This window comes from Mauremys reevesii, linkage group 23, assembly GCF_016161935.1.
Source record: "Mauremys reevesii isolate NIE-2019 linkage group 23, ASM1616193v1, whole genome shotgun sequence".
Taxonomy (NCBI): domain Eukaryota; kingdom Metazoa; phylum Chordata; order Testudines; family Geoemydidae; genus Mauremys; species Mauremys reevesii.
In genome coordinates this window covers 5,824,021-5,848,599 of record NC_052645.1, presented here as the reverse complement: position 1 = coordinate 5,848,599, position 24,579 = coordinate 5,824,021, and the positions used below count along the sequence as shown (strand labels likewise).

Below are 24,579 nucleotides of genomic sequence, written 5' to 3'. Positions count from 1 at the left end.
TTTATGAGTAATGCAACAAACGGTGAAACAGACAAATCAGTAATTTTTGCTAGAGTGATGTTGGGGATTACTTCTAACATTTCTAGATACAAAATTTTCAGATGGAAATCTGATTTTAAAATTGATGGTGTCCTTTTAACCATTTCACTGCTGATCACTTTCCAGCCAGTAATCCCAAACTGCCTCCCTTGGTTCCGAAAACTTGCACTGTGCCTTGCCCCGTTGCCAAGCCTGACGCCTTACATTACTACACTGTAGCAGCCAGGGTATCTTCAGTACAGAAACCTGAAGCCTATTGAAAATGCAAGGGTAGTATAAATAAATGGAACCAATTAAGTTAACAAGGAATATTGTACTGACTGAATTATAGGAAAATAATACAATACAATACAAACTCAAATTTCATTTTTGATGCTGTTGTAAACGCTTCACTCTATTGCACTGAAATATCACAGAATCCACAGGCCTAGCCTCATGATTTAAATTAAGTTTACCATGGAGCACACTGGGCTTTGACAATAGACGTTTCCTTCATGGAGAATGCCAAAATGCTTTACAGGTTGAACCAACCAAGCCAGGCTACACACAGGAATCTCTTCACCCACCAGGAGTGTCAGTGTAAAATTAGGCAACTACTTAACAGTGAAAATGAGTCATGATGGGAGACAAAGAACTCTATCCAGTTGAAACTGCTACTTGATCCTTCTTCAAGAATCCTCTTTTTGTCCTTTTTAAAGGACAAAATCATTTCCCATCTTCAACTGGGAGCTGTACATTGATAGATATAAAGGCCAAAAGAGACCATTATGGTCATCTAGTCTGGCATGCATAACACAAGCCGTGAAATTTAATCCAGTGTTTCCTACAACAAGTTCTGTGGAAAGGATTTTATTCCCATGACTTTCATTCTCAAAAACGAGGAAATATCTATCCCATTCCAGATCTGAGCTCTGAACAGATGCATCTGACATTTCGATTTCATCTGGTGACCCCAAGCCACCAGAATTCCTCCAAACATTGTAGGATTTACTTCCAGATGCCTATTCAGCCTCTCCTCAGGAAGAAACTAAGATTGTGTGAGGTACAACCATTACTATAATACAGGGGTGGCCAAACTTTGTGGCCTGAGGGTTTTGTAAATTGTATGGTGGGCCAGTTAGGGAAGGGGGATTGTGGCCAGGCCTCCACCTCCTATCTGTCCCCTCCAGGGTTACTGCCCCATCCAAACCCCCCTGATGGGGGGGGGGGGGCAGGATCCCTGCCCCATCTACACCCCTCCCCTCCTTGTCCCTGACCACCCCTGGACTCCCACCACCCCATCCAATCCCTCCTCATTCCTGATGCCCTCCCCCCCCAGGACCCCTGCCCCATCCAACCATACCTTCTCCCTGTCCCCTGACTGCCCCCAGAACCCTTGCCTCCTGCTGCCCCATCCACCTCTCCTCCCCCCCCCGCTCCCTCCCCCCACACCCTTATCCACACTCCTGCCCCCTGACCACCACCCGAACTCCCCTGTCCTCTATCTAACCCCCCCTGCTCCGTCCCTCCTTACCGTGTGCCTGGAGCACCAGTGGCCGGCTGGAGCTGGGCCGCACTGCCGCCACCGTGCAGCACAGAGACTGGGTCAGGCTGGGCTCTGTAGCTGTGCTGCTCCAGGAGCGCACAGCCCCACGGCCAAGAGCATTGTGCTGGAGTGAGTGGTAATAAGGTAATAATTGGAGATATACCAATCTCCTAGAACTGGAAGGGACCTTGAAAGGTCATCGAGTCCAGCCCCATGCCTTCACTAGCAGGACCAATTTTTGCCCTAGATCCCTAAATGGCCCCCTCAAGGATTGAACTCACAACCCTGGGTTTAGCAGGCCAATGCTCAAACCACTGAGCTATCCCTCCTCCTCCCCCCCCGGGGAAGCTGCGGGGGAGGGGGGGAAAGTGGGAGAGGGGCCGGGACTAGCCCCCCTGGGCCAGGAGCTCAGGGGCCAGGCAGGACAGTCCTGCAGGCCGTATGTGGCCCACAGGCCGTAGTCTACCCACCTCTGCTATAAAAGGATCATTCTTTGCAGTCTTGCTACAGCTCTGAGAGGGTTTACAAAAAGTCTTGCTGCATAAGAACATAATAAGAACATAAGAACGGCCGTACCGGGTCAGACCAAAGGTCCATCTAGCCCAGTATCTGTCTACTGACAGTGGCCAATGCCAGGTGCCCCAGAGGGAGTGAACCTGACAGACAGTGATCAAGTGATCTCTCTCCTGCCTCCATCTCCATCCTCTGACAAACAGAGGCTAGGGACGCCATTCCTTATCCATCCTAGCTAATAGCCATTTATGGACTTAACCACCATGAATTTATCCAGTTCTCTTTTAAATGCTGCTATAGTCCTAGCCTTCACAACCTCCTCAGGCAAGGAGTTCCACAAGTTGACTGTGCGCTGCGTGAAGAAAAACTTCCTTTTATTTGTTTTAAACCTGCTGCCTATTAATTTCATTTGGTGACCCCTAGTTCTTGTATTATGGGAATAAGTAAATAACTTTTCCTTATCCACTTTCTCCACATCACTCATGATTTTATATACCTCTATCATGTCCCCCCTTAGTCTTCTCTTTTCCAAGCTGAAGAGTCCTAGCTTCTTTAATCTCTCCTCATATGGGACCCTCTCCAACCCTCTAATCATTTTAGTTGCCCTTTTCTGAACCTTTTCTAGTGCCAGTATATGTTTTATGAGGTGAGGAGACCACATCTGTACACAGTATTCGAGATGTGGGCGTACCATGGATTTATATAAGGGCAATAATATATTCTCAGTCTTATTCTCTATCCCCTTTTTAATGATTCCTAACATCCTGTTTGCTTTTTTGACCGCCTCTGCACACTGCGTGGACATCTTAAACAGAACTATCATGGATAGTGTTCTGATCTGCTTATTTGCAGTATCTGTTTATTTGAGATACCAAAAATTAACACTTAGCTCTCTTGGTGGCTAGCTACTTAAGGATCAGCCTCCACAGGGGTGCATTGTGCTTTGAGGAAGTATTCATTGGAGCTCAGGATCAACAATAAAAAGCTGTTCTTTTATCCAACTCTACTTTCCACAGGGGGCGTTCCACAAGTTGACAACTGCTTATATTCTTCCAGGCAAGTTTTAGGACACGCAGTAAGCAATCAAGTACCCATATCCCAACTTAGACAAAGTATGGTTCCATCTGAGGTTTCTGGGGCTAATTACCTCCTGCACCTGTCAATCCATTTGCTAGACTCTGAGACTACTAGAACAATGTCTAAAACAGGTCTATTCTTCCCAGCTAGACAGCATTCACTCAGTGATGATTATGGCCCAAGATGAACAAGACTTTCTTAAAAGGGGGTACAGTTCCAAAGAATGCCTGTAAGAAAGTATCTTTTGTTTGTTCAACCAAAAATAATTGTGCACAGGTTTGGAAAGTCTCAGAGCAGTGGAAAACCAAGGAAACCAGACCTCCCATAAATGTTCTAGGTTGGAGAAAAATTCACTTGACCCTCAAGTCACTTCCTCCCCACATTCAAAACAGTATAAATCCTGGTGGAGAGCACCACACTGATATACTACATCAGTCATCAAGGGGAGCTTTCCCATGCTGCTTTTTCAAAGAGAGAGTTCTGCTTTGAGTGGTGTATTTGTATCAGAAAGCCTGGCTGGCCATCTTCTTGGAAAAGGCACTATTTTAGCAAACAGTCTCAGTAGTAGAAACATCATTCAGTACAAATGGCATGCTCCAGCTAGACTTCTTTGCTACAGAGGAAAATGAGAAATGGCCCAACAGGCCTGGCCTACACTACAGTGTTGCTCCTGCTGATGTAAGTCACCCACTTCACTGATTTAATAACCCCACCCGCACAAGAGGCGTAGTGCTTAGGTCAATATAGTTAGGTCAACACAACCTCAGTGTAGACCCTGCATTGCTCACATCAGACAGTTCTGGCTGTGAGCCCCAGGTGTCTGACAGCCGGAATCCTGCCACCCTGGGGCTTGGGATGACAGTTTCCTACACTCAGGCCTGGTCTACAGTGGGCGGGGGATTGATAGAAGTTACACAATTTCAGCTACGTGAATAACCATGTTAATCCTAGGATATTAAAGAGACACATGTTTTATTGGACCAACTTCTATTTGTGAGACAGACAAGCTTTCGAGCCACACTGAACTCTTCTTTAAATCTGGGAGAGGTACTCAAGTCACAGCTAAATGCAAAGTGGAACAGATTGTGCTACTTTAACTAAACATATTGCGAGGGACCATTCAAGATAGAGTGGCCCATTAACACCTCTGCAGTCTTAAAACAAAAAGAGGGGGTTAGTGGGTTAGATTGGTGTAATAAGCTATAATCCAATGTCTGTTCAGACCATGATTTTTAGTGTCTACCTGTTACTTATATAGTTTAATTTCATAACCCACTAACCTCCTCTTTCCACCTATTCCACCTTGCATTTAGCTGTGACGCTGGGGGTACCTTTCCCAGACCTGAAGAAGAGCTTTTGGTGCTCCAAAGCTTGTCTTTCTCACCAGCAGAAGTTGGTTCAATAAAAGATATTACCTCACCCACCTTGTCTCCCTAGGAACCTGAACATGGCAGCCTGGATTGAGCCACTGAGTTCTGATCTAGCCTTTTCCAGTGAGTGTCAGATTCTGCTAGAATCATAAGGTTTCCACATGTTGCTGTTAACAATAAACACCTTTATTCTGGTGGTGCCAAAAGGCCTCAGCCAGGAATAGGGCTTCATCGTGCTGGGCATTATAGAAACATAGGGAAGAGATGGTTCCTGCGCTGAAAGCCTTGGATTCTAAGCCCAAGTCTACACTGCACACCTTACAACAGCGTGGCTGTGCTATTGCAGCTGCACCATTGTAAGGTAAGCAGCGTGGCCAGAGAGCTCTCCTGGTGACAAAATAAAGCCACCCCCCACGAGGGGCAGTAACTTCATCGACAGGAGAGCAGCTCCTGCGAATGAAGTGCTGCCCACACCAGCACTTCTCATCATTAAAACTTTCATGGTTTTTTTTTCACATCCCTGAGCGGCAAAAGTTTTAATGAAGAAAGTGTAGTGTAGACAAAGCCTGAGATGCAAAGGGTAGAGGAGGGAAATATAACATGCAATAAATTCATAGACAATGAATTGGCACAATTTTGTTAGCTGCATGTTTTCTTGTGTGTGTTTGGGTTTTGTTTGTTTTTGGTTTTTTGTTTAAACTTACAGGTAGAAAGAGGATGGGGAATGGTAGGAAGTGTAACGTTAGTAAGTGCAAAGAGTAGGGGAAGGAAGGAGTAGAAAGACAATCTGGGGCTTCTCATCTGCCTAGCTATGAGCAGCAGCCAGTGTTTTGTAGGCATCACAGCAGAAGTGAGTCTTTTAGGAGGCTAAGATAGTGGCTGGTGAGACTGTATACAAAGAGAGGTCTTTGATACAAAGATTTTCTGCTAAATTTTGGAGGAGGAAAGGAAATGAGGGATAAGGGCTGTGATTTCTTCTGTGTCCTTTGTTCAAACATTTTAGATCTGGAAAAGCACATGCACGGCCCCCAACACATGGTTCTGAAGCATATCCCAAAACATTGACCTCTGCAGGTAATCAATGAGGTGAATTTCAATTACAAATTTCTTTCCCAATGCTTCAGTGTCACTACTATTGTACAGAGCTTCCCAACAGTAGCAGAGACTCTGGTCTCTTACACTCCAGCTATTCAGAAATTGGTGGGCAGCATGTAGCTGAGAATCATGTAGTTGCGTAGAAAGTTTGAGCACCACCAGAAGCAAGCAATGCGGGTATTTCTAATGAAGGAGTAGAGTACCAAAGATGTACAAGTATAAGAGATGTGTCCTCACTGTTTCCCCAACAATCAGGAGGTTCTAAAATGCAGCAGTGGGGGAAACCACTGTCTCGCTTCTAGTAGCTGAAGAGATATGCAGGGGGCTTCAGGTTTATCAGATATCTACTAGCTAGTAGTTAATACAAGAGATTGGACTCCCCAAGCAGGGTGCAGGGTCAGCCCTTGTTAGCAACCCCAGCCCTTCTCCAGTTCCAGAAGCTGGGAGTTGGCCGTTTCTCTCACCTGGCATTATCCAAGGAAGTTGTTAATGGCAGCACTATCCCCCTTATCTTTGTGTATCTCTTGCTGGTTGATTTCCTTTGATGGCTAGCAGGTTTCTGGTGAGTGTTTCAAGCCCATCTAACCTCAGTGTGCTGTGGCAACTGAATAACTTGGTAAGTACAGAGAGATTTTTGTCTGTACGCAAAACAAATCTGGGACCTCACATACAGGACACTTGTGGGGCTATTATTTTTCACAGTAAACCTGGATTTGGATTGGATTTGTTTGGGACTGATAGAATGATGGTACAATGTTAACAATACTACACATCAATATTTATTTCTCTCCTTATTTTCCAGGGCAGGAAAACCTCCCCCTGGCTTGCATCTGGATGTAGTCAAAGGAGACAAACTAATTGAGGTATGAAAATAGATGTAATAAGCGTTTAGATGCAGAAGGAGATGGGATTTAACCCATCTGTTGATGGGGAATTGAATTCCATTGCTTTATTTCCTAGTCTTCCCCTTCCATGTACACCCCAAAGTGACCCTTCTCTATGCGCACCTCAAAGTGACCCTTTCTTCCTGACACACTTTTTTTTTAATTATTATTATTTTTATTAACAGTGATCCAGCCCCCAACCTTTCACCACAGTCAGCCAGGCTTAATGTTTTTAATTTATTTTGATGAAGTGCAAAGTCCCCATTGTGTACGTGCACTGGGTCCCAGTCAGGAAGCTGTGCTGTGAATCCATCAGCTACATGGTGGCATGGTGATTGGGTTTAGGAATGTAGGACTGGAAGGGACCTTTCAGATCAGCAAGTCTAGTCTCTTGCTCTCAGAGGTAGCCATTCATATAGTCGTGTAAATAAATGTTGTATGCTCCATCTTAAAACTGGTTAGGAGGTGGTTTGCCCCCACTATTCCTACTGACAGGCTGTTCCAGAACCTGACTCCTTTGATGGTTAGAAACCTTCTTTTAATTTCCAACCTAAATATATTCATGGCCAGTTTGTGCCAGAATTCTCCTTTAGCTTTGAGAGCTCTTCTCCATCCCTTGTGTTTACCCTCCAATGTATTTATAGAGAGCAGCCTTATTCCCTCTAAGCCTTCATTTTGCTAGGCTTAAAAAAACTTGGCTAGTTTATCTCCCCTCATAAGATGAGTTCTCCCTTCCTCTTATCATCCTAGCAGCACTTCTCTGCATCTGGTGAGTTTGAATTCATCTTTCTAGAACATGGGTAAATCTCAAACAAAACACAATTTAAAAAAAAAAGCAATTATTTCCAAAACTGTTGCTTTGTGCAAAGCCTTATTTTACCAAACTTAAATGTTGGGTCAGAATTGTCTGCCTATCCCCTAAAAGTATATATGCTATTGAAGGTTTTCATGTAGCTGGTCTCGGATTCTGACCAGCAGCCCTCCTTGTCAGAAGTGCTCCAGGAGCCTGGTTTTGTAAGCAGAAGCTCATTTAACTAATGCCTGGGGAGCCCAAATGTCCAATGCAAAGTAAGTATTCGACTGATTCTGAGCTGCTTATTGCAGGGGTTTGTCGCTATAGTTTGCGTTGTAACATTTTTACAATAAAGGTTAATGCTTCTCACTTGCCTAGAGTCCAGCAGTGGGAACAAAACCATTCAGGGAGCCAAAGGTTACAAAGTAGGGGGAGCCAAAGTAATGCTGCTAAGGAAGAAATTGGAGTATTAGGAATCTGAGGCCTGGTGAAGCAAACCCGAGGAGCTGGGAGTCACTGTTCACTGGCTTGCAGTGAGCGATATTGCAGGATCTTTGGCCAGGAAGGGAAAGTTGCCCCTGTCTCACAGGAGATTGGACCAGCAGATCAAGTACGTATTTTGATTATGGTTCCAAAAATACTATCTCTTCCCTTTTAACAATTCATGTTCTGGAACTTATTTAATTGTATTCTTCCCAAGCCACAGTCTAGTTTTAATTCACAATTTTTTTTTTCTACTACACAACATAACCACCCCAATTTGGGGCGGGGGGGAGAGAACCTAGTAAGTCTTCAGGCTTATTTTAAGCACTTTGTTGATGCATCTCCTATCACCTAGTATTGTCTGCAAGATATTGTTTGTCTGTTTAGAATGTAAGCTCCTTGGGACAGGGACTATGTCTTGTGTGTGTTGTATAGTGCAGACCGCGACCATAGTCAAATAGCAGATATTTAACACTTTAGTAAGTGATTTCCCTCATTGGGATTCTGAAGTGCTACTCTGATGCCCTGGCATCCCTGCTCTGATTGTTTCTTGTCTTGCAATTGCCTATCCTGCCCTTCTTCCATACGCCACATGTCACAGCCATCAACTTCAGGGTAAAAAATCTTCATCTTTCACTCATCCTGCAGGGCCTATATTCCAACACTCACTAGTTTTGTAAAACATCTGGCTGTATCATGAGTAAAGGCTTGAATGTGTTGTGTTGTGACATCAAGAACCTGAAAATGCAATTGACTTCACTGATTTTCATTGGTCAACTTCATAGGGCTGTAAAAAGAGCAAAGATAGTGACAGGCAAAGTGGATTTCAAAAATTTTCACTCTTTCTAATCTAATGTTGTTGGTAAAGCTGAAGAAATGTTTGTTCCCAACATATGACTTTAAGTTGACTGTCCTTTTTAAGGGTCAGCTGTTTAGACTAGTCGAAAAGCTCTGCATGTTTTCCTGTAGTTAGCAGTGGCTAGGTAAGAGAACACTTTAATCTTTACAAATTTACTAAGCACTTGATACTAACCGAGCTATCTGTATCCCAGCTCTCGTGAAGAGATCTGAGATATAACTTGTGATTGCTGGGTCTGAGAAGTGCAATATTAAAACAAGCCATGAAGTATTAAGCTCAGTGTGTAGAGGATCACACTGGGTTATAACTCAGGGGCACAGAGGAGTTTCAAGCTTGTCTACACTTCAAATGCTGCAGTGGCGCTACTGTAGCGCTTCAATGAAGATGCTTCCTACGCCGACAGGAGGGGTGTGACAGTCTATGCTGTTGTGGTCACCCCTTTTACAAGATTGATATACTTTGTATAAAAATTGACTTGAGGTATCATTTGAAAACTCTTAATCTGCTAAACGTTATTATCCCATTGAAATATGTGTAGAAAACTATGTGAAGTTGAGATTCTACTGTATGGTTGTTACTGAAATATTTTAAGTTTGAGTAACACCCACAAACCATTTTTCAGAGACAGACACACTGGTACCCCCAGACAGGTATCAGTAAAGTCAAGTGGGCTATCACTTGCTTAAGCACCCATTCTCCTGCAGGGGGAAGGTGTGAATATGAAATTTACATTGCATCTCTGGAATGTTTCAGCCCTCACGTCCACAAGGGACTACGTGTCATCTACACCTCAATGGGGGGTCGGGGGAGATCCTCAAAGAGGGGAGGCTGGTATATGAGAGAGAGACCTCCAACTCTACTCTCCTCCTATCTCTCTACTCATGACATCAACGAACGCCTGACTCTGAACTGGGAGAGTGGTCCCTGGCTGAAAGGAAATCCAGTCTGTGAACTATTACAACTTGTGGTGAAAGTCTTGCTTTAAACTCTATTAGCTTGTTAAAGTTTAGGAAGTAGCTTGCGTTTTTATTTTCTTTTGTAACCAATCCTGACTTTTATGCATTATCACTTACAATCGCTTAAAATCTTTCTGTAGTTAATAAGTTTGTTTGTTTTAACCAGTATGTGTTTGGATTAAAGTGTGTGGAGAAACTCCATTTGGCATAACAAGGTTGGTGAATTGACGGACTTCCTATGAACTTGCATTGTTGAGCAGTGTGCTGGACAGTACAAGATGCAGATTTCTGGGGGAACAAGACTGGGACAAAGAATTTGCGGGTGTTGCCCTATATGTAATTCATGAGTGACTGGTCAGAGTGCTCATGTATTTAGCTGGGAGTAAATTTACATACTGAAGACTTCATGAGCAGACCAAGACTGGCTGCTCTGGCAGTAAAGCAGTGTAAAAGGCACCCCAGGCTAGAGTTCCAGGGACCCCACTGTTCAACATTCCAGATTGTGGTGCAGCGAGGAGCAGGGTATATGCACAGCTTGTCCTTCTGAGTGAAGTTTGCACTTTAAGCACTGGGGTAGCAATTGTAAGTGACATTCAAGTGTGGTGGCTGAAAACAGTCAAAGAAGGGTTACAGTTTTGTTTTCTGTTTGCTTATTTTGGGAAAGGGAAATAGGAACAGAAAAGCTTAAAAAATGAGCAAAGGTGCAGCAGCTACAAAGATGGATTTGGCCAAATTGAAGTTGAAGGAGAGAGAATGAAAGCAAGCATTGGTTAAAAGAAGCAGAGATTAAACTGAAAATGCAGGCATTAGAGCTGAGAGAGAGAAGCCTATAAATGAGCCCTGGGACTAAAGCAACTGGAAGCTGAGGCTCACAGGCAAGCCACAGAGCTACATGAGAAAATCATGGAGCTGAAAGCCAAAGAGGCTGAGGAGAAGGAAAAGGAACGGAGCTACAAACTGGAGATGTTCGCAGAGCACTCTAAAAGGCACCCCAGGCTATAGAGTTGAGGGGACACCACTGTTCAACATGTTGACAGGGGAATTCTCCCTTTGTCCTAGGGCTTTCTACACGAGGGGTTCAGGGGCTTAGGTTAATTTAACTGCCCTGCTTAGGGGGGTGGATTTTTCTTATCCATGAGCAACGTAGTTATACCGACCAACTTCCTAGTATAGACCAAGCCTTTATCATAGTCAGATAAAGGCTGTAAAATTAGTGTTTATTGTTATTGATTTGCCACTGTCTTGCACCTTGTGAAGTCATTACAGCTCAAATGTGAAATTGCGGAACCATTAACTATGGTTTGTAACCTGTCCTTTAAATCGGCTTCTGTACCCAATGACTGGAAGTTAGCTAATGTAACACCAATATTTAAAAAGGGCTCTAGAGGTGATCCCGGCGATTACAGACCGGTAAGTCTAACATTGGTACTGGGCAAATTAGTTGAAACAATCGTAAAGAATAAAATTTGTCAGACACATAGAAGAACATAAATTGTTGGGCAAAAGTCAACATGGTTTCTGTAAAGGGAAATCGTGTCTTACTAATCTATTAGTTCTTTGAAGGGGTCAACAAACGTGGACAAGGGGGATCCAGCGGACATAGTGTACTTAGATTTCCAGAAAGCCTTTGACAAGGTCCCTCACTAAAGGCTCTTGCGTAAATTAAGTTGTCATCGGATAAGAGGGAAGATCCTTTCATAGACTGAGAACTGGTTAAAAGACGGGGAACAAAGGGTAGGAATAAATGGTACATTCTCAGAATGGAGAGGGGTAACTAGTGGTGTTCCCCTCAGTCCTAGGACCAATCCTATTCAACTTATTCATAAATGATCTGGAGAAAGGGGTAAACAATGAGGTGGCAAAGTTTGCAGATGATACGAAACTGCTCAAGATAGTTAAGAATAAAGCAGACTGTGAAGAACTTCAAAAAGAACTCTCAAAACTAAGTGGGCAACAAAATGGCAAATGAAATTTCATGTGGATAAATGTAAAGTAATGCACATTGGAAAAAATAACCCCAACTATACATACAATATGATGGGGGCTAATTTAGCTACAACTAATCAGGAAGAGATCTTGGAGTCGTCAAGGATAGTTCTCTGAAGATGTCCACGCAGTGTGCAGCGGCAGTCAAAAAAGCAAACAGGATGTTAGGAATCATTTAAAAAAGGGATAGACAATAAAATGGATAATATCTTATTGCCCTTATATAAATGCAAGGTACGCCCACATTTTTAATACTGTGTACAGATGTGGTCTCCTCGTCTCAAAAAAGAGATGCTGGCATTAGAAAAAGTTCAGAAAAGGGCAACTAAAATGATTAGGGGTTTGGAATGGGTCCCATATGAGGAGAGATTAAACAGGCTAGAACTTTTCAGCTTGGGAAAAGAGAAGACTAAGGGGGGAATCTGATAGAGGTCTATACAATCATGAGTGGTGTGAAGAAAGTGAATAAGGAAAAGTTATTTACTTGTTCCCATAATATAAGACCTAGGGCCACCAAATGAAATTAATAGGCAGCAGGTTTAAAACAAATAAAAGGAAGATCTTCTTCACGCAGCGCAGAGTCAACCTGTTGAACTCCTTGCCTGAGGAGGTTGTGAAGGCTGGACTACAACAGGGTTAAAAGAGAACTAGATAAATTCATGGCGGTTAAGTGCATTAATGGCTATTATCCAGGCTGGGTAAGGAATGGTGTCCCTAGCCTCTGTTTGTCAGAGGATGGAGATGGATGGCAGGAGAGAGATCCCTTGATCATTACCTGTTAGGTGCCTCAGAGGGAGTGAACCTGGCATTGTCCACTGTCAGTAGACAGGATGCTGGGCTGGATGGACCTTTGGTCTTACCCAGTGTGGCCGTTCTTATGTGCAAAGTGAGTGTCAAACACTGCCAAGTCAGAATGCTAACATTTTACACTTAGTACTGGTGTAAATGAGAAATTACATTGACTCTTCTCCAGCCCCTTGGGACTAGAAATAGGAATGAAAAATTCCAAGGTAAGTTCTTACATTACCCCCCCCCCCCCCCCCCGGTTCGGCAATAGTGTGGCCAAACCTGGAATATTCTGTCCATTCTTCCCCCCCCCCCCCCCCACAGAAAGTCTTTGAAACCCCCTTCAGGCAGTTGAAGGCTGCTATCAAATCCCCCCTCACTCTTCTCTTCTGCAGACTAAATAACCCCCATTCCCTCAGCCTCTCCTCGTAAGTCATGTGCCCCAGCCCCCTAATCATTTTCATTGCTCTCCACGGGACTATGTAGCTAGGCTCTTCTCAGTGGTGGCAGATGACAGACCATTGCTTCTTGTTCTCATGTTGCAGTGTGGGAGGTCTAGGCTGGATATTAGGAAACACTGTTTCACTAGGAGGGTGGTGAAGCACTAGAATGGATTACCTAGGGAAGTGGCGGAATCTCCATCCTTATTGGTTTTTAAGGCCCGGCTTGATAAAGCCCTGACTGGGATGATTTAGATTTGGTGTTGGCCCTGCTTTAAGCAGGGGGTTGGGCTAGATAACCTCCTGAGGTCTCTTCCAACCCTAATATTCTATGAAAGGTATTGAATTCAGGAAAACCACCTGGGGAACTGAATCTAGTGAGTAAGATACTTTTGGAAGAAGCAATAAATCCATTGGGGTGAAAAGTTTGGGAAATCCTAAAACCTGCCATGATTAAGGTGCAGTTGACCTCAGAATTAAAAGAACAAGAAGCAGACAATATGGCTTTGCAAAGAAATGCTCAGATAAAATATGAGTTCTTGAGAAAAATCTCTCTGAAACACCAATGTAACCAAACAAACCAGAATCCATTAAGACATACAGTAAAAAGACAAGGGCAGCAAAAAGATACTAGCCAGAGAGGCTAATGTGAATGGGAAGAGCTCTTCTTAGGAAGTGCATGTGGTGGAGGAAAAAGCCACCTCTGAAGTATTATTTGGTGCTTAAGATCGCCATCTTCTTCTAAAACTGTCTTGTCCAAACTTTTATATTTTGGTTAACTTGGAAGTAAGGGAAGACCTTGTAAAAATTGCTGTTCACAAAGAGCAGGTATGGGAATATATGAAAAATGTGAACATATACCAATCAACAGGTCCAGATGACACAATTGATGGGTGAATAGAATGCAGAAGTTGTGATATGTTCTGGATTTTGGCAAAGCATTTGATAATGTCTCATGAAGTTATGCTCAGAACATTTGTTCAAATTGACTCTGATATGAACACGATCATGTAGATTGAAAACTGGCTGCAGGCCTGATGGTAAGGGATGATAACATGAGTTGGCAGAGGACTTGTGCCTTGTCTTTAAATCTTTGGGTTATGATCTAGAAAAGAGAATAAACACATGAAATTTTGCTAAACATTCATTAGTGAATATTAAATTGTGAGAAGCTGCAAATGCCATGTGAGCAGAGAAATACATAATACAAATGGGTAGAGCACTTAAAAACAAAAGCAGAAAACAAAACAAGGTTCAGTTTGGAAAATCTGTGTTAATCCATGTGAGGAAAATTAATCTGAAACAGATTCAATGGGGAATAAAAACCAGAACATCAGTAATGCTGAAAGAGACTTAAAGGTGATAATGGACAGCTAATTAGACAGGTTTGCAAAGAAAATGAGCCCAATGCAATTTTGTATCTGTTGACGAGGCACAAGAATAGAAGTCGAGATGCCTGTTCCTGGCTCTGCCCCTCACTGTATAACTTGATCCTTAGTCACAGACGTTGTCAGCGTTCCCCAGGCCTTCCAACTATAGACCTGAGAAGATTGCATATGGAATATTGAGATCAGTTCTAGGCATCCATATTACTAGAAAGATTAACAAACAAAAGAGCAGGAAGAGCATCTTAAATGATGAGGAGCTGGAGGAATTGAGTGACTTGAAGAGCAACATTCATTTACAAGAAACTTTGAGGGCTCTGCCTAAAGGCCCTGTGCTCTTCCACTAGATGGGACTTCAGCTCTTGGAACCTCAAGCTCTTGAAAACCAGCAACTGCTCAGTTAAGGTCTTCCCAAGTTAAGCTGCTGCTTCACACACAATACAACCTTAATGCAGCCCCTCTTTGGGACATCACCCCTTGTAACATTCTTTGGGCAGTGGGGAATATTTTCCTAAATTGCAGAAGAACTATCAAAAGAGATCCTTAATGTATTGCTAGCATCTCTAATTAATTGTGGTTGTACAGGTGGCAGCAAGGAGAAAAGGCAAGTTAGTGTGATCACTATTGTGGTAGCAGAATTTAAAAGCAGAGTAAATGTTTAGTCAATTTAAGGATAGAATGAAAGGTAACCCTAACAACACGAGAGTTGTAAGAGATGCTGTTTTCTCTTCTCGATTCTCGCCTCGCTTTTAGTTGGTAAAGATAGAATGCTCATTTAAGCAGAAATCTTGAGATAAGGTAGTGTCTGAAGGGAGTTTGTATAAACAAAGGATAACTATTAGCCGTTGATGTATGATGTATGTAATGGGAAGCTATAAATGTTCATCTTACACTGCTTGTAGGGGGGAGATCTGCCTAAGGTCAGGGGGCCCCCTGTCCGACTGCAGTCTTCCCTTGCAATTGCTCGTAATAAACTGTCTCTGACTTGTTGCTAACAAATGCAGAGTGAGGACTTGTTTTCTTCCACACCACCGATCAGCAGCACATGTCCCCACATCAATGCTGCTCAGTGTAAATTAAGTCAAAATGACTTTAAATCAACAAACAGGAAACCTTGATTCAAATCAATGATTTAAATCATGTTTTACCTTTTGTAGTTTTTAATTTTCCTAATGAAGGGTTGATTCTCATTGGTTGGTAACCACTAAAATGTGTTGATTTGCTACTAAATATAGCCTTTGCATTAAATTTAGTGGGTTGTTTTTTTTTTTGCTGACCAGTAGGATAAACTATATCTGTGGATGCTCATTTAAGTACTTGTATAACTTAATTTAAATGTGTTCAGATTCTTAATGTTCCCATTTTATATTGTTAGAAAATGGTGAATGATGCATTTTTTTTATTTACTAGATTAATTATTAATTTGCATTAAGCTGTATTTGGATGAAAAGTCAATTAAAAACAGGACTTTTTAAAGTATTAGCTCAATAAAACGACCTTAAATGTGCTGGATACATAACCTTTTTTTCTTATCAGAACGTTTTGTCAAAACATGCTTTGCAAATGAAACGGATTTATTAAACGAAGTATTATCTGTAGTTATTGAATGGAACTAATTGTTTCAGGTCACCATAGAATCATTGAACTGGAAGGGACCTCGAGAGGTCATCTAGTCCTGTCCCCTGCACTCAAGTCAGGACTAAGTATTATCTAGATCATCCCTGACAGGTGTTTGTCCAACCTGTTCTTAAAAATCCCCAATGATGGAGATTCCACAACCTTCCTAGGGAATTTATTCCAGTGCTTAACCACTGACAGGTCATTTTTCCTAATGTCCAACCTAAACCACCCTGGCTGCAATTTAAGCTTCTTGTCCTATCCTCAGAGATTAAGAACAATTTTTCTCGCTCCTCCATGTAACAGTCTTTTATGTACTTGAAAACTGTTATCATGTCCCCTCTCAGTCTTCTCTTCTCCAGAGTAAACAAACCCAATTTTTTCAATCTTCCCTCATAGGTCATGTTTTCTAGACTTTTAATCATTTTTGTTCTTCTCTGGACTTTCTCCAATTTGTCCACATCTTTCTTGAAATGTGGCGCCCAGAACTGGACACAGTACTCCAGTTGAGGCTTAATCATCATGGAGTAGAGCGGAAGAATTTCTTCTTGTGTCTTGTTTAAAATACTCCATTCCTTCATTACTTTAGAATTAGTAGATATCCTCTTAAACCTAGTTTTTATCCATAGACTGTAAGAGGAAACCAAGCTTTCCTGCTTTTTCAGCTCCCAATTGGCTTATTAACTTTGAAAGAACTGATCGTTGAACTGAACTAGTTGAATAAACTGAAATGAAGAAACCGTCTTTGCACCTACAAAAGAAGCTACTGCCATCAAAAACTTGTTCAACACTTCAGCAAACTCTGGTTCCAGGTGCTTAGCCAGTGACTTCCACCAGTTTAGTTTCACCAAGTTATTTTAGACTTTGCAACAGAAGTACTGCTTTAATTTTATTTTTTAAATTATTTAAAGATACTATATTTTATCATTTAAATTACAAACATTTTTTTAAAAATTATGAATTTGTATTCACTGTGATGTTGCCATGCAGCCCACTGCCCATTCCATCAGACTGTATGAATAGAAGCCCTAGATTGGTGCTAAGGCACAGGGAAAATATTGGCTTTTGTTGACTAGGGTGCTGTAATGGTCCTATATGCGTCCACACAGAGGCAGAGTTGTGTGGTGTGCAGCAGCACCTTAAGTAAGCATTTCCTGGTCTTCCAGTGTTTGAGTTGGAGGTTTTGAAGTTCCATGACTTAGAAGGGCATGGGGACTTTGTGAGTTACTGTGTTTGTTTAAATCTTAATCCATCCAGATCCTTAATCCTCTAAATTACTTTCCCCATAAGCCACATTACATACCTAACCAATGCACATATGTCGACCCTAAATATCAGCTGATGTTTCTGCAGTTCTAATTAAGGTTTTGTTATGCCATGAGGAAGATTAACATGGTGGTGGCTAGTGTTTCCTTACTATCTGCAGGCAGAAGGAAGTTCCTTTTGAGTGTGTCACTTGTCAGTGGAAATACTCTATTAGCATTGGGGCATAGTGTCTCATAACTTGGTACCTTGCTTTTTTAGGTTTTACATAGAGGGGATGTCATGCATGCCCAACCTTAATCCAGTTTAAACAAACTACTTTGCTTATACAATAAGTGTGGAGAGCCAGAGTAAGAAGGAAAAGCTAAGATGAGTAACAGAAGAAATGGGCTAATAGGTGGATTTGGTTGTGGGTGAAAACACACTGGAGAAACCAACTAGGCCAAACAAAGCTCTGGAGAACACAATGGAGGCACAATCCTGCATAGGAACATAGGACTCGCCATTCTGCATTGGACCCAAGGTCCATCTAACCCAGTATGCGTCTCTGACCGTGCCCAGTACCAGATACGTCACAGGAAGGTGTGAGAAACCCCACAGTAGGCACATGTGGGGTAATCTCTTCCCCTCTGCCCCAGCCTCATCCTAATACCTAATAGTTAGATTGGTTTAAGACCTGAAGCATAGTGTGTTTTTTATCCCTTCCAAAACTGTGTTTTGCACTGGCCGCAGGGTGGTGGACTGGATAGGACCCAATAGGTGTCTTCCATCTCCAGTTGCTCTGATTTTATAAAGCAGAACTTTCTTTGAATTTCCTTTTGATCAGTTCAAGACAACATTGAAATGTTATCCGACAGGTTTCAATATGCTGAGACCATGTGTCACTTCCTATGTCATGCATAGTTTTTCCTTTCTCTACTAGTTTGCTAAAGATTTGTGAGACTGTGATGGGTTTTGATCGGTTTGCTTCATGTTCTAGAGTCTGTGTTTTAGGACGATCTGGGAGGTTGTATGAATCTCATAAGGTAACGCTGCTATTTATTTAATATTCTACCTCAGAAACTGATCATTGATGAGAAGAAATATTATCTATTTGGGAGAAACCCTGATCTGTGCGATTTTACCATTGATCACCAGTCCTGCTCTCGGGTCCATGCTGCCTTGGTATATCACAAACATCTTAAGAGGGTTTTCCTCATAGACCTTAACAGCAGTAAGTAACTTGGCATTTAACCAGGGAGCGGGTGTAGGGTGATTTGATAATTTGACTGGTTGGATTTTAAAGATGTTTGAAAGAATGTTTTGATGCATAAGGATTGAGTTTGTGTTAACTTCTTATTGACTGAGAACTTGTAACACTTCCAATGTTCTACATCCCAATGCTCACACCTTCTTGAACATCCCCAGAGCTATATTCCTTTCCAGTCACATTTTGCCATGTGGGGAAACTATGGCATCTGGGATATGAACTAACATGCTCATTCTGAGATTGACGCAAGCTGGGGGTAGAGGGATTCCTTGCGTCACTCAGTGCCCCTCCCTCATTCAGCGATTGGTGACAGTATTTCCAGGCTCTAGAGTAGATCAGAGTGGTAGCATGGCAGTGAGGTTACAGGGGGACTTGGCCTTCCCTTCAAAACTGTTATAACTTGAAATAGTAAAAAAAGCTTATTTAAGCTACATCTCCATTGTGTAGGGCACTTTCTCAGGATCTGGAACTCAAGGGAGCTCCAGCCTGTTCCAAGCAGCTGGATACAAGCAAGGGGTGGCTAGAAGTGTTAAAGGAAGCCTGAAACCAAAGTGTACTTGTCATTTCTGTTCGAGTTATTAGGGGAGTGCTGACCCCTTGGTGTTTAGGAGTGAGCCCCCTGCATGGGAAGTTTGGGTGATAGCGTTACTGCAGTGACGTGTATATATCCAGCCATTCACGCGTGGGTTTTGACCTTACGGCAGTGTTCCAGTTCCCCAGTGACAGTCTGTTTTTTTTCATTCTGATATTCTCCTCAGCACATGGCACGTTCTTGGGTCATATCCGTTTGGAACCTCACAAACCACAACAGATTCCCATTGACTCCACAGTTTCATTTGGTGCCTCTACGCGGGCGTATACTCTGCGAGAGAAGCCGCAGACACTGCCATCCGCGGTTAAAGGAGATGAGAAAATGGGTGGTGATGATGAGGAGCTCAAGGGCTTGCTGGGCCTGCCGGAGGAGGAGACCGAGCTTGATGTGAGCACCACAGAGCATTGTGCCTCTTACTGGATAGCACTCCCCACCATTGGCTTGAGTGTCCTTGGGGCTCATTTCCCTGGCACTGTAGATGGTTTTAGGGGTGTCTGCTGCAGACAAGCACTCACAAGCCATCTTATGCCACTAGAATAGGCTTGCCTTCATGCTGCTTTCCAGCACCTCTTGTATCACAGCTGAGTGCCTGTCAGAAAAATCACTGGGCTATTTTCTTCCACCCCAGGCAGACCCACACCAGGTCGCTGGCAGTTCCCCAGCCCTGTTGCTCATTCACAAGCAGTGCCTGCTGTAGCCCCATCACCTGCAGTCAGTTAGTGAAGGGCAGACCAGAACGGGGACCGAGAAAGTGCAGCTGGCACTTCTGCCCCATTCTTTCCTTGAGGTTTAAGGCTGGGGCTAAGTCATGTGCTGTGCTCTGCTGTTAACTCTCACAGCTCTCCAATGGCTGCTGCGTGCGTTATAGCTGCACTGACCATTTCCTCCCTGATTGTGTCCTTAGAACCTGACAGAGTTTAACACAGCCCACAACAAGAGAATCTCTACGCTCACCATAGAGGAAGGGAACTTGGATATTCAGAGACCAAAGAGAAAACGGAAGAACTCCAGAGTGACATTCAGCGACGATGACGAGATCATTAATCCAGGTGAGCGTGTGTATCTTGCCCCTCCTATCTCCTCGCCCCCACCCCTCTGAGAGCCTGCGTGCTAATAGCCCATATTTGGAGCCACCACCCCCCATTCCCCCCATGGCCAGCGAGCCAGTCAGTTGGAAAACACAGAAATCTGAGTTGGAGACTCCAAGGGGACTGGCCCTTCAGAGAAGCGCCCACGTTTCCCCACATCGGTGTTGTGCCCTCCAAGGCACTTCCCAGCTGAACCGTGCTGTTCTTGTCTCCTGAGAAGAGGAGTACATAAGGTCCCTCAACCCCTACAGCTCCTGAGCCACTTGCTGAGCACCCAGACGCAGCCCCTGAGGTGGTAAAGGCCAGACTTCCAGCGGCTCAGAACTCAACACCATATGTGCTGAGCTCTCGTATTTTGGTGTCTAAATGGGAGCTGAGTGTTTTTGAAAATCTAGCCCTAGATGCTTTGAGCACCTGTAGTTGCAGGGATGGCAGATCCGAGTTTGGATCCACAGCTCAAATTTCCCCTGCTAATCTGCATAGGCGGCTGGGGGGTGGGTCCCGCCGAGGGGGGCACTCTGGCGGCCAGAGGGTGGAGTTAACGGTTAAATTCCAGTTAACGGTAAGCCTAATGCTTAAACCGTTTAACCTTTTACATCCCCACTTCAAGCATCAGCCAGCGTGAGTTGTTCAGGTTCCTTATTTCCAATTTGAATTTGTTTGTCTGGAAGTTGAAGCTTGGCAAAGTCAGTCTAGAAGGAAGGTGGGTACGGTAAATTAACCATTGGAACAACTGTAACCTAAGCAATATCAACACCCATCCCCAAGGGTCAACAGTTCTTCCAGCTCTTCTCAGCCTGAATAAATTGGGAGCCCACTGTCACTAGATGGCCCCAGCAGTATGAAGGATCTTAGTTTCTCTACTGTGCACATACAGCTCCTGAACTGCTGCTTTCTGAAGGGAAGGTCCATATGACACTTCCATATAGAGGTGCGCTTGCATGCGATGTGCACACGGCAGTGTACATCCTGTCTTGTAGCCTTCATACTAAACGCCTCATCCTTCTCATGCTTACAGAGGACGTGGACCCTTCAGTTGGGCGTTTCAGAAACATGGTACAGACAGCAGTGGTCCCAGTTAAGGTACAAACTAACTTCCAAATCTAACCAAAAAACTTCATCTGTAATTTGTAATCTATAGCGTGAATTATTGTCTTAAATATTGTGCATTAGGGTGGTGGAATTGTCAGTGTTTTCTTTTTGTGTTCAGATGGATTAAAGGGAAACTGGCAGGTCTGTTCAGGCTCATAATTTAGGCAGTGTTTACAAAATGGAAGATCAATAGAAATGTCCCAAATGCTTTTCTAAAAATTCATTGGCTGTGTGTTTTGGTGTTATAGGGTGAGAGACAAAATACTGTCATGGACGAGAGCCGTGGTGGGCAGCCTGTGGGCCGCACGCAGCCCATCAGGGTAATCGGCTGTCAGGCTGCGAAACAATGTTTACCTTGATCGTCTGCAGGCACGGCTGCCCACAGCTCCCAGTGGCTGCAGTTTGCCGTTCCCAGCCAATGGGAGCTGCGGGAAGTGACATAAGCCACAGGGACGTGCTGGCCACTGCGTCCCGCAGCTCCCATTGGCCGGAAACGGCAAGCTGTGGGCAGCCATGCCTGCGGATGCTCAATGTAAACACTGTCTCGCGGCCTGACAGCCAATTACCCTGACAGGCCGCAGGCTGCCCACCACTGGATTAGAAGCTGGCTAAGGAGCGGAAAACAACAAATAGGAATCAATGGTCTGTTTTCTACACGAGAAAAGGTTAACGGTGGGTGTCAGAGAAAGTTACATACTAGGACTGGTGAGGTTTGATACATTCACTTTTTCTGTGGGAAGGCAGGGAACAATGAAGTGGGCAAGTCTGCAGATGGCACCATTATGTAAGCTACTCAGGACTAAAGAAGACTGAGGAACTTCAGAATAGCCTAACAATGTGATTGCAGATGAAATCTCATATTGACAAGTACAAAGCAGTGCTCATGGGAAGGAATACTTTGAGTTACGCATAAGATTACTTATGTTCTAAATTAATTTAGAACTGCTCTGTAAAAAGACCTGGGTGATCAAAAGCAAGACACAAAATCTGCCACTCATAATCCAGAGACAGCCCTGTTTGTTAATTTGTATCCAGGTAAAGAAATATACTTCAGAAACCATGTCCACTCAGCCATGCCTGGACACATGCAGGTCGGGCAAGCAAGCTCGGGAGGCAAAGATGGGAAGCTTAGTCTATTCCATAAACTAAACCCTACCTAATGCTTCCAGCACTCAGGACTGGTCTGTGCTATAGAGTTAAGTTGACGTAAGGCAGTTTACATCAACCGAATTATGTCAGTGTGGACACTACAGCCTTGCTCCCACCGATGTAAGTGCCGTACTACACCAACATATTAACTCCACGTCCATGAGAGGCATCGGCATAGTTAAGGCAACAGTGTCCATGTAGACACCGCATTACTTACATCAGCTGTTCGCTGTCATTCTTGTCAATGCTGGAGCTGTGAAATTGACAGAAAGTCTGGAAGGTTCCCTGCCGTGAACCCCACACCTGGCTCACAGCTCAGGTTGTCACTCCAGGGCAGGTGGGGGCACTCTCTGCTCTGAGGCCGGGCTGCCCTTCAGGCTCCCAGCAGGGGAGCTCCACCTGGAACTGAGAGCCTGTGCTCTCAGCCCCCGCACACTGCCCCCTTTAGTCAGTGCAAGTGCTTCTGGAGAGGACGTGCTCCACTGACAGAAGGAGGGTAGTGGTGGACCTGAAAAACCACAGTAACTAATTATTGCAGTGGCTGTGTCTCAACTTAACTTAAGTTGACTTGAGTTTGTCCTGTAGACATGCCCTCAGTCTGTCCTGCACTCTGCATCAGTGAGAGCTTTGGGAGTGACTTCAGTGGCAGCCCCAAAGGAAAGCCAACTGGGGTGATGGGGAAGAAGATAGCCTGTCCATGTCTGTGTAACTGCTTCATATAGGACAAAGCTAAGCGTGGTGTACATGGTGACCATTTGTGGTGTTTGAGGAGAAGGTGAAAAAACTAGCTGGGATCCAGTTAAAGTGGCTTCTTGTTCTGGTCCTCCATGCTGTGAACCATTCACTAAATAGTTCTTTCTTCCCTCCAATTGCAGAAGAAACGGATGGAAAACCCAGGCTCGCTGGGCATGGATGAGTCTGTAACACGGCGCATGCAGAACTTCCCCTACGGTGGAGGATTGTATGGTGGTCTGCCTCCCACTCACAATGAGGCAGGTTCCCAATCGCATGGCATTCATGGGACAGCACTCATTGGAGGCCTGCCAATGCCCTACCCCAATCTTGCCCCAGAGGTGGACTTGACTCCCGTTGTGCCATCGACGGTTAGCATGAACCCTGCTCCCAACCCTGCCGTCTTTAATCCTGAAGCTGTGAATGAACCGAAGAAGAAGAAATATGCAAAGGAGGCTTGGCCAGGCAAGAAGCCCACCCCTTCTCTACTGATCTGAGATGGGCTTTGTTTGGGGGTGGGAGCGATGAACTTGAGAAACTGTTCCCGTGAAGTATCGTCTTTTAAAGTTTGTGTCCTAACCACATGTAATATCAAGATTGGAGGAGTGAAATGTCCCTCAAAGATCTGTCTTCAAAACATTTTTGTCTGGAAAAAAAAAAAAAAAAACCACCTCCCACCTCCTTTTGAATCCAAAAGGCCAACAGCCTTTTCCCTTAGCCATTACGCTCCATAAGTTAAAAGGACACTGTCAAGTAATTCAGCCCCACGTTTATGGCCTGATCCTGCAAACAGATCCACTAGGTGTAGTGCTGACTACTATGAGTAGCCTCGCTCCAGCTAGACTGCTCAGGGCAGTATGCACTACCTCAAGAGTAAGCAGGCCTAAATTCAGTACTAAATCAGGCTTTTGTGTGTAACTTTAAAACATGACAAAATGTAATATAAATGGAATGGCTTTATTGTTTTACCGTTACAAAATCACATAAACGCTTTTAGTTTGGCTGTCAACATTCCTTTGTACTTGCAACCTAAAACATTGCAGCATCTGGGTAGCTCTTGAGAAGCTGGAGGTGAAATGGACAAGAAATAAAAGTGAAACTGACTAGTCAATTTCTACTTATCACCCTCTGTTAAACACAAAAGGCAAACAGCAAAGCAATGGCTAATGTGAACTCCTTTTTAAAAACCCTTCTGCTCTAATATTCAAGATGTTAGAGGACACAAATAGGGACACTTGATTTTTTTTAAATATGGTTTTTAATCTTTCAGCTGAAATGAAATATTTTTTTATTGAAGAAAACACACACACACACACACACACACACACACACAAACAAACAAACAAACAAACAAACAAACACACACACCACCTTAAGATTTGTGAGCATACAAGGTGTCATAGGTCTGTGATTAGGAGCAGCTAGCCAGCCAGCAGCCATGAGTTGGTCACCTACAAACTACATGGGTTTTAATGATTAAAGAATAAAACCGTGTGCAGTCTTCTGTATGTTGTCCTTTTCCCCTGTTAACAGCAGAGGGCAGGGGTTAAAGACAAGCAGCAGATTCCTGTTTCCGAACTTGGGCACACAGTGCTCTGGTTTGACC

At 43.7% G+C, this 24,579-nt stretch overlaps 1 protein-coding gene and 1 non-coding gene across 2 annotated transcripts in view; both read left to right on the top strand.

The window, feature by feature from the left end:
• The window catches only part of PPP1R8 (protein phosphatase 1 regulatory subunit 8), a 29,273-nt gene extending 5,189 nt beyond the window's left edge, over positions 1–24,084 (top strand). The window contains exons 2-7 of the mRNA XM_039511808.1: positions 6,422–6,482; positions 18,131–18,284; positions 19,079–19,299; positions 19,817–19,961; positions 21,019–21,083; positions 23,117–24,084. Coding sequence (XP_039367742.1) covers positions 6,422–6,482; positions 18,131–18,284; positions 19,079–19,299; positions 19,817–19,961; positions 21,019–21,083; positions 23,117–23,470 — 1,000 coding nt within the window. The 3' untranslated portion in view covers positions 23,471–24,084. The remainder of the gene's footprint in view (positions 1–6,421; positions 6,483–18,130; positions 18,285–19,078; positions 19,300–19,816; positions 19,962–21,018; positions 21,084–23,116) is intronic.
• Positions 8,796–8,960, top strand: LOC120389474. Its single transcript, XR_005590948.1, has one exon.
• Positions 24,085–24,579: the final 495 nt, after the last annotated feature.